The 9534-nt window shown below is 42.4% G+C and overlaps 2 protein-coding genes and 1 pseudogene across 3 annotated transcripts in view; 1 reads left to right on the plus strand and 2 right to left on the minus strand.

Annotated features, from left to right (window-relative positions):
- DDX28 (DEAD-box helicase 28) overlaps positions 1-192 on the minus strand; it is a gene marked incomplete in the record, with an annotated part of 2289 nt that extends 2097 nt beyond the window's left edge. The window contains 1 exon segment of the mRNA XM_014591006.2: positions 19-192. Within this exon segment, the coding sequence (XP_014446492.1) occupies positions 19-180 (162 nt within the window).
- A 28-nt stretch (positions 193-220) lies between these two features.
- Positions 221-9534, plus strand: part of DUS2 (dihydrouridine synthase 2) — a 64125-nt gene continuing 54811 nt past the window's right edge. Inside the window, exons 1-2 of one of the 2 annotated variants that reach the window (XM_027775084.1) lie at positions 245-286; positions 6811-6876. The gene's annotated coding sequence lies outside the window, so the exon portion shown is untranslated. Of the gene's footprint in view, positions 287-6810; positions 6877-9534 lie in introns of both variants that reach the window. The other variant, XM_006156896.2, reaches the window with a different exon arrangement.
- The window catches only part of LOC102497726 (serine/threonine-protein phosphatase 4 regulatory subunit 2 pseudogene), a 5775-nt pseudogene continuing 2492 nt past the window's right edge, over positions 6252-9534 (minus strand).

The following is a 9534-nucleotide window of genomic DNA, read 5'->3' on the forward strand; positions in this document are numbered from 1 at the left end:
GTTTCCCTTTGTTCCCGCCCGCCGCTGTAAGGCCCGCGGAATGCGCACCACCGGCAGGGACTCCTCGGGACAGCGGACCGCCAGGTCCCGACGAGGAGCCAGGAGCAGCCGGGCCACAAGCACCAAAAGACTCTTCGGCCTTGTAAGAGCCATGTTCCCTGTGGTGCGGGAGAGGCGCATGTCAATGACGTCACGGATGCGCTGTGTCCCTGCTTACGGCGGCTGGCAAGGTTCAGTTAGGCGTGCGGAGCTAGAAAACCGTGAAGGGAGGATTCGCCTCTGCGAGGTAAGTCCCAACAATGGCTGACAGGACCAACCTTGGGGAAGGGCTCCTGGGGCCGCCGGGCCGGGGACTGGTGCCACGAGGTAGCGGTGGTTCTCCCCTCTTCGGTTCAAGAAAGGGCTGAGGATTGGTGGCGATAAGATGCCCAGTCTCTGTTTCTCCATTGTCGTCTTCGTTGTCCCTGTCCCTGGGGTGGCTTGCTTAGTGTCACTTTCTCCCAGTGAAGTCCAAGGGTGCGGCGATGCTTTCCCAGATGGAGTCCCCACGCAAGGTCTGCCAATATGCCTTTAGAGTCTGAATGAATGGTCAGTCCTCCGAAGTTGTTGCTCCACGCTTACTCCCTTCCTGCCCCCTCTGGCTGAGTCCAAGCTGGTGGCCCTCAGCTTAATCTCTCTCTGAAGTGGGTGGTAAGGTCTTCAGGTTTTATTTCCAGTGGAATCATCACTTCCTCACAGTTTTAAAATTCCTTTACAGCCACGGTGCATTCCTCACTCCCTTGTTACACCTTCCAGCTTCTTATCCCGGACCCACCACTCTTGCGGCACACTCACCTCACAGGCTCCCAATTCAGACACCTAAACTGCTTGAAGTAGTAAAAGGGTCCTGCTATCCTAGGAATTTATCAAGTATGTTGCTTATTTCACATAGCCCTGGTCAGGCAGAATATTTTACTTGAATTCAGATAGTCAGGAGCTAAATATATTTATTTCATATACTTACCTTTCTATCTATATATACTAAGCTATTCACATTTTTTGAACTGATCTGGAAATACCTGGGGTGGGAGATAAGGTAAATGTTTCTGGATTAACTACCTGAGAATTTCTTAACATCTAGATAAAGTGTTTTAGTTTTATAAAATACCATTGAAAAGACAAAAACATTTATTTTTTAAAAATTATTTTATTTACCTTTATTTATTATTATTGTTTTCCAATTTGATCAGAGAGAGACAGAAAGAGAGAGAGAGAGAGAAAGTGAGAAAGCAAGCCACTGGTTCTGAGACTTGAACTGCATTTGGCCATGTGGGAGTCCAGTGCCTTTAACCACCATGCCACCTGCCGGCCCCCAAAACTATTTTTTTTTAAATTGCCAGAGGTTGTGTGCAGTAGCGAAAGACAGAGAGGAAGGAGAAAGCACCTATCCCCCTGTGTGGTATGGTCACAATGCAATCCCTTCTTTTCCATCTCTCTCACTTGTTGGTGAGAGCCCAAAATGGGCTTGCAGGCACGTGCACCCAGGGTGTTTTTCAGGGTGCAGGACTGGGATTCTAATGATGGCCATGTGGCATCAAGCTCTCTTAACCACTAGGCTACATGGTGGCCTGACAAAAACTTAAAATTTCAATATAATACATGAGTAGACTTTTTAATTATTATTAGTATTTATTTATTTTTTATTTTTGGAGAGATTTTTGCTATAGGGCACGTGCACTTGCTAGAAAGACAGAGAGACAGAGACAGAAAACAAGAAATCACCCCCCGAGGGGATGGCCACTCCACAATCCCTTCTTGTCCATTCTCGTCTCCAGATTTTGGGCATGCACACATACGGGCCTGGCATGTTTTTCAAGCTGGTGGACCAGGACTTGAACCTCAGTTGGCCACATGGGATCCAGCTACCTTAATCATCACACCACTTAACTGGCCCAGAACCAACTTACTTTTCATGGTTGCCTCTACATGCAAAGAGTTGTTGTGTATCTGTATCAGAGTGAGCTAGAGAGAGAGAGAAAGTAAGAGAGCAAGCTTCCAGGTCTGGGACTTGAACCATGGTTGGCCATGTGAGAATCCAGCGCTCTTAACTTCCATACCATTTGCCAAGTCCCATGAGTAGACTTTTTTTTTTTTTTTTGGAGAGATTTTCACTATAGGGCGCGTGCGCTCGCCAGACAGACAGAGAGAGACATTAGAGACAGAAAGCGAGAAATCACCCCCCCAGGGGGGATGGTCACGCCTCAATCCCTTCTCCTCCATTCTCCTCTCGGGATCTTGGGCACGCACGCACACGCGCCCGGCGTGAGTTTTAAGCCACCGGGTCCAGGACGCGAACCACGGTTGACTACGTGGGAGTCCAGCGACATAGCCATTACGCTAACTGCTGGTTCCCATGAGTAGACTTTTTGAAGAGTTATCAGTTAAATCAGTGGAGGAAGGAATTTCATGTAGTAATGAATGGAGTCATTCAATAGAGTAGTGCTTCTAAAGTGAGAGTGATTTTTCGCATCCCTTCTATGTTCAGCAGTGACTGGAGACATTTTTTAAAAAATTATTTTATTTAATTTTTTTTAATTCATTTATTTTAATTTGACCAGAGGGAGACACAGAGAGAGAGAAAGTGAGGAAGCAAGCTACCAGATCTGGGACTCAAACCATGGTCAGCCATGTGGAAGTGTCCAGCACCTTAACCACCATGCCATAAATAACTTTATGTTTATTTATTTTATTTTGACCAGAGAAGGACAGAATGAGAGAACAAGAAAGAACAAGAGAGCAAGAAAGAGGGAAAATGAGAAAGCAAGCCACTAGGCCCAGGGCTCGAACCATAGTTGGTCAAGTGAGAGTCCAGTGCCATTAACCAGCATGCCACCTGCCAGCCTGTGACTGGAGACATTTTTAATTGTCACATTTGGGAAGTTCAGGTAGCATCTAGTGGGTAGAGGCAAGGATGCTGTCCAACATCATCCAATCCACAGGATGGACCTGGACAACAAGAATTATCTAGCCCTAATGTCAGTAGTGTGCTGTTGAGAAATCTGGATAGAGGATGAGGACAAGGGCTGGTAGGTGTTGTGGTGGCTAAGGCGCTAGACTCCCACATGGCCAACCACAGTTCAAGTCCTGGATCTGGTGGCTTGCTCTTTCATTCCCCCTCCCTCTGCCCCCTCTCTGGTCAAAAATAAGTAAGTATATAAATAAAAAATAAACTAATTAAAAAACAAAAAAGAAACAAGATGAGGACAAAAGAGAGACTGAGGTTACCACATGTACTCTCACTTCACATAGGTGTATTTATTAAACTCTTGTACTGGCCCCAACTAATCTTCAGAATCTGTACCATGCACACTGATGCCATTGCTTGTCATAGTCTTGGGATCAGGAACCTTGGGGTCCCGAAAGTCACATAGGAGTGATTCAAGAGAGTAAATATGGGGACCAGCAGTTAGCGTAATGGCTATGTCACTGGACTCCCACGTAGTCGACTGTGGTTCGAGTCCCGGACCCGGTGGCCTAAACTCACGCCGGGTGTGTGTGCGTGCGTGCCCAAGATTCCGAAAGGAGAATGGAGGAGAAGGGATTGCGGCGTGGCCATCCCCCCTGGGGGGTGATTTCCTGCTTTCTGTCTCTCTGTCTCTCTCTGTCTGTCTGGCAAGCGCACACGCCCTATAGCAAAAAAAAAAAAACCTCTCAAAAAAAAGAGAGTAAAGATGGAGAAGAGATGTTTAGATAACAAATTGTCTTCAGATATTTGAGGAATGTGCTAGATGGAAACAGATGAGATGTACTATGGGGTATATCATTCTGGAAGGCAGAACTATAGTCTGTGGGTAACAGTGAGGCAGATTCTAAAATTCATATTAAGAACTACTGTAGAACTGCCCAACTCTGTCTTGAAAGTGCCAAGTTTTCCATCACTGAAAAGTTTATGTGTAAATCCAATGACCACTGAGCACTAGTTGATAGAGCAGTTGATGTAAAAGATACTGTGTGATTTTGTGATTCTGTGCTTTTTTAAAAATAATTATTTTATTTAACTTTATTAATTAATTCATTCATTTTAATTTGACCAGATAGGGACAGAGTCAGCAAGAGAGTGAGAGAGGGAAAGTGAGAAAGGAAGCTGCCAGGCCCAGGACTTGAACTGTGGTCAGTCATGTGGGAGTCCAGTGCCACCTGCTGGCCCCATTGTGTGCTACTTTTATGATTCTTTTCAAGAACTCAAGGATCCTTATCATATAGTTCCTTGAATATCTGACCTGATAGGTGTCATTAATTTCTTTGTACCACTGCTTTTCAGATATAAAAAGCAAGGGATTGCTTTGCAATAAGCCAGAACAAATACATTGAAGGAGTTATTGGAAAGCGTTAATATATAGGTATGTATTTGCATCTGGGTGTTGTTCAGTATGCAAGACAGGGTAGCTGGTTAGTATGTAGCTGCTTTTTCATTATGTTTGAGACCTAATATTATGAGGAGGTTGTCTGAATCTATTTTTGCCCATGACCCTTAATTTCTTTTGGTCACTGTATCAGGCACTACCTGAGTTCTCTTTTTTTTCCTTCTCTCAGCAGACATTGAGATAATTAGGAGTGATTGACACATATGTTTTATAGTTAGTGCTTTAGGAAACAGGAAAGTTTGGGGCCTGCAGGTGGAATGGTGGTTAAGGCCCTGGACTCCTACATGGCCAACCACAGTTCCAGTCCCAGACTTAGCGGCTTGACAATCATGCTGGGCGCATGTACACATATGCTCAAAATTCCGAGAGAGAGTAGAGGAGGGATTGTGTGGCATGGCTATCGTCTTTGAAGGGGTGATTTCTCACTTTTCCTCTCTCTGTCTCTCTCTGTTTCTTTCTAGTGAGCATATGCGCCCTATGGCAAAAACAAAACAAAACAAAACAAAACAAAAAGGAAAGGTTTACTTATTTAAAAAAGAATGTAAGTTCCTGGGAGCAGGATCTTGGTATGTTCCTTGGATCTCAGATAGTAATGGTATAATTATTCCTTCATTCAACAAATATTTCCTGATCATCATGCATGTTCCAGGCAGTGGGTAAAACAGATGAAATCTCTGTCCTTGTGGAATTTATTTTCTGATATAATTGGTTTGGAGTAAGGCCAAGAAATCGGTATTTTTGCTTATTTTTTTATAGTTTGTTTTTTCAAAGTTTGTTTATTTCTTTCGTGAGAGAGAAAAAGAGAGACAAGCACCTTTGACAGGGTCTTGCCACCCTGCTATTCTCCCCACAGTCTCCTAGCCAGCAGGGTAATAGATATGGGTGTTCTTGGCAAGTTCAGATTGACTGGGGATCCAATGTGGGCCTCCCATGTGGCTCCAACGTTACACAGTAGTGCTCTACCACCCTATCGTCTGTGTCATTGAGCCTGGGCTGAAATCAGTGTTTTTTTTTTTTTTTTCCGAAAGGGTGCATGTGCTCGCCAAAAAGAGACAGAGATAGAGAGAGGGAAAGGACGAAAGCACCCTTCTGATGAGGCATGGTAATGCTACAGTAATTCCATTTCAGTTTCTCTATCCTGTTGGCATTTTGGGCATGCACACAGCTAGTGTGTTTTTCAAGCCTCCGGGACTGGAATTCAAACTGTGACTGGCCATGTGGGATCTAGCTTCCTGAACCATTAGGCCATGGGCCTAGGCCTCTGCTGGATTAATCAGTCTGCCTAGGAAGAAAACTGAGATTCAAATGTAGTTCTGTCTGAGGATATGCTATGTTGCTTCTTTTTTTTACATATACAATAGATCATTTTACTTTTTTTTTCATTCATACATGTTTTGAATGGAAAATAAGCTAATTCTCTAAATATTTAATCCCAGCTGACTTTTGCGTTAACTCAAAATGTGTACTTTTTTAGAAAAAGAATTGCTTATTTAATTTTCTTTCTCTCTTTCTTCATTTTTTTTATCCATAAAGTACTTTATTTTACTGCCTGCTTCTCTTATAAAACTAAATGGCTACCTTATTACATAAAAGATTTTTAAAATTTTTTTTAAAGAATTATTTTTTATTTAATTTTATTTATTTATTATTTATTTTTAATTTGATCAGAGCGGGACAGTGTGAGAAAGTGAGAAAGCAAGTCACCGGATCCAACCATGGTCGTCCATGTGCAAGTCCAACACTCTTAACCACCATGCCACCTGCCAGCCCCCATAAAAGTTTTGATACAGTATAAAACCAGAACTGTACATAAAATACTGCATCTAAATGTTCCTCAATAGTTAATAGTTAGTCTTGTTCCATTGTCATCTGTGACTTCTGTGTCTTCCTCGTCATTATCATGCATGATTCTGATATAACCTCTCCAGTTTTATTAGAGTTGGATCCCACTAATTATTCTGTTTCACCGCAGTCAGAACCACTACTTATGGGACCTGCATTTTCTCTACCTGGTGAATGTAAATCTTCTTCAGCTTGAGACAGATCAGATTTCTCCATTTGATTATTCTCCTCAGAAGTCTCTTCTTTCAGTTAAGACACCATCAGATTCTTTTTCTTGATTTTTTTCTTTCTGGGTTCATGTCTCTTGACATCATAAAAGACTCTTCTTCTTCCTCTTCCTGCTCTTCTTCATCCTCTTCTGTACAGTGCTGCCTGGTATAACTACTTACTTTGTCCTGAGAGGAAGAAGATGCTTCTGTTTCTTCTACCATAACAGAAGAAATTTCCCTGGAAGTTGTTTAGCTGGCTGTCTCTCTGACTTCACCTTCTTTGTCAAACCTGAATCTTTTTACCTCATACCCCTCAGCTTCCACAACATCTTCATCTGGATGTTTATTTTTTACAGGGCTCACTGAGGAAACCTCTGATTCAGACACTGGGAAGTCACTGTGATTTTTCTCTTCATTCCACTGTAAGTTGGACTCTTCGCTGGCTGTGCTCTTAGGCAAACCCTTAGTTGTCATGGGGGCTGACAGAGAAACCTTTGGTCGATTAAGTGGCCTGGGTGTTCCAAGTCCATTTATATTAGACCTGTCAGTATAGCTTGGTGAATTTTCAGGACGTTAACACCCTTCTTTTGATTTAAACTATTGGAACCATTTTTCTCTGAAGAAGGATAAACAGCTAACAACAATTACTTTCTTTTCTACTCCTCTGAGAAATTTATCTGTTCCTGTATAGTTTCTCCTTGGATCTATTAGCAGTTCACACAGTCACTGTATAGTGAAAGGGATACCATTAAATCCAGTGACAAATTTTCAGTATTCTTTCCTTCATTTCATCAGAGGGAATATATTCGACATTAGGATTGGGAGGAATTCTTGGTTCAGGAGCTAAAGTTCTGAAATCATCCATCACTTTCATTCTGATTTGAAGAAGGAGAGTATAGATGTTTCCCAGCCAATGCACCAAAATATGACATAGGAACACGGGGGAACAGGGGTGATCTGGACTATACTTGCAGTGAGACATGGGATTTTGTCCCATGCTTAGGAAGAAGTTGAGTTGTGGACAGAAGAGTAGGTATACCAAAGCGGGGAGTTTTTTAAAGAGAAGGAAGAAAAAAAAAAGAGTTCCCAAAAAGGGAGGGGTCCTGGAAAATAGGTCGCCCTAATTTTCTTTATTATTATTATTTAATTTTGAACAGAGAAAGAAAGAAGAAATAAGAAAAAGCAAGCCACCAGGTCTGGGACTTGAACTGCAGTTGGCCATGTGGCAATCAAGCACCTTATCCACCACACCACCCACTTGTCCCATCAAAATTTGTACTTTAAAGAAATTGCATTTTGGGAACCAGCAGTTAGCGTAATGGCTATGTCGCTGGCTTCCCACGTAGTCCACCGCGGTTCGCGTCCTGGACCTGGTGGCTTAAAACTCACGCCGGGCGTGTGTGCGTGCGTGCCCACGATCCCGAGAGGAGAATGGAGGAGAAGGGCTTGCGGCGTGACCATCCCCCCTGGGGGGTGATTTCTCGCTTTCTGTCTCTATGTCTCTCTCTGTCTGTCTGGCGAGCACACACGCCCTATAGCGAAAACCCCTCAAAAAAAAAAAAAAAGAAAAAAAAAAAAAGAAAAAAAAAAAAAGAAAAAAAAAAAAAGAAAAAAAAAAAAAGAAAAAAAAAAAAAGAAAAAAAAAAAAAGAAAAAAAAAAAAAGAAAAAAAAAAAAAGAAAAAAAAAAAAAGAAAAAAAAAAAAAGAAAAAAAAAAAAAGAAAAAAAAAAAAAGAAAAAAAAAAAAAGAAAAAAAAAAAAAGAAGAAGGAAAAAGAAATTGCGTTTTATGCAAGATTTTAGTCTTTGGCAAAATTGACATGGGACTGATAAAGTTTCCTCTATTCATTGCATTCCCTGAGTAGTGCTATGTTTACTCTGAACATAGTAACCATACAACTGAAGTTAAAGTCATTGTTCAGGAAAGAAACTGGGGGGGACCAGCAGGTGGCATGGTGATTAAGGCGCTGGACACTCCTACATGGCTGACCACAGTTCAAGTCCTGGACCTGATGACTTGCTTTCTCACTTTTCTCTTTTTCTGAGTGTCTCTCTCTGGTCAAATTAAAATGAATGAATGAATAAAGAAATAAATAAATCTTAAAAAAAGAGAAAGAAACGGAATAATTGAGGACACCAGTTTTTTTTTTTAATAATTATTTATTTAATTTTATTTATTCATTCATTTATTTTAATTTGACCAGAGAGAGATACACAGAGAGAAAGAGAGGGAAAGTGAGAAAGCAAGTCACCAGGTCCGGTATTCGAACCACAGTCAGCCATGTGGGAATGTCCAGCGCCTTAACTACCACACCACCTGCTGGTTCCCATGGACACCAGTTTTGAAAGGAATGGTATGGGGCCAGCAGATGGCATTTTGGTTAAGGTGCTAAACTCCCACATGGCTGACCATGGTTCGAGTCCCAGACTGGGTGGCTTGAAAACCATGCCAGGCGTGTGTGTATGTATGCCCCAAATCCTAAAGGAATGGAGAAGGGATTGTGATGTGGTCACCCCCCAGGGGGTGGTTTCTCATTTTCCTTCTTTCTGTCTCTAGTGAGCATGCACCGTATGGCAAAAATCTAAAGGGAAATTTTAAAAAAAGGAATGGCCCATGAGCTAGCAGATGGCATGGAGGTTTTTTTTTTTTCTTTTGGACAGATTTTTACTATAGGGCACGTACGCTTGCCAGAAAGACAGAGAGAAAAAAAGAGACAGAAAGTGAGAAATCACCCTCCAGGGGGATGGCCATGCTGCAATCTCTTTTCCACTCTCCTCTTGGGATCTTGGGCATGTACGCACGTGTGCTCTGCGTGAGCTTAAGCCACTGGGTCCGAGACTTGAACTGTGGTCGACCACATGGGAGCCCAACGACATAGTCATTATGCCAACTGCTGGTCCCCAGATGGCATGGAGGTTAAATTGCTAGATCCCACCATGGCCAATTGGGTGGTTCAAGTACCATACATGCTGGGTGTGTATGTGCATGTGTGTCTAAAATTCTGAGAGGAGAATGGAAGAAAGGGCATTGTGATGTGGCCATCGCCCCAAAGAGGTGCTTTCTTACTTTCACTCTCTCTCT

This window comes from Tupaia chinensis, unplaced genomic scaffold (assembly GCF_000334495.1).
Source record: "Tupaia chinensis unplaced genomic scaffold, TupChi_1.0 Scaffold000523_1, whole genome shotgun sequence".
Lineage (NCBI taxonomy): Eukaryota > Metazoa > Chordata > Mammalia > Scandentia > Tupaiidae > Tupaia > Tupaia belangeri.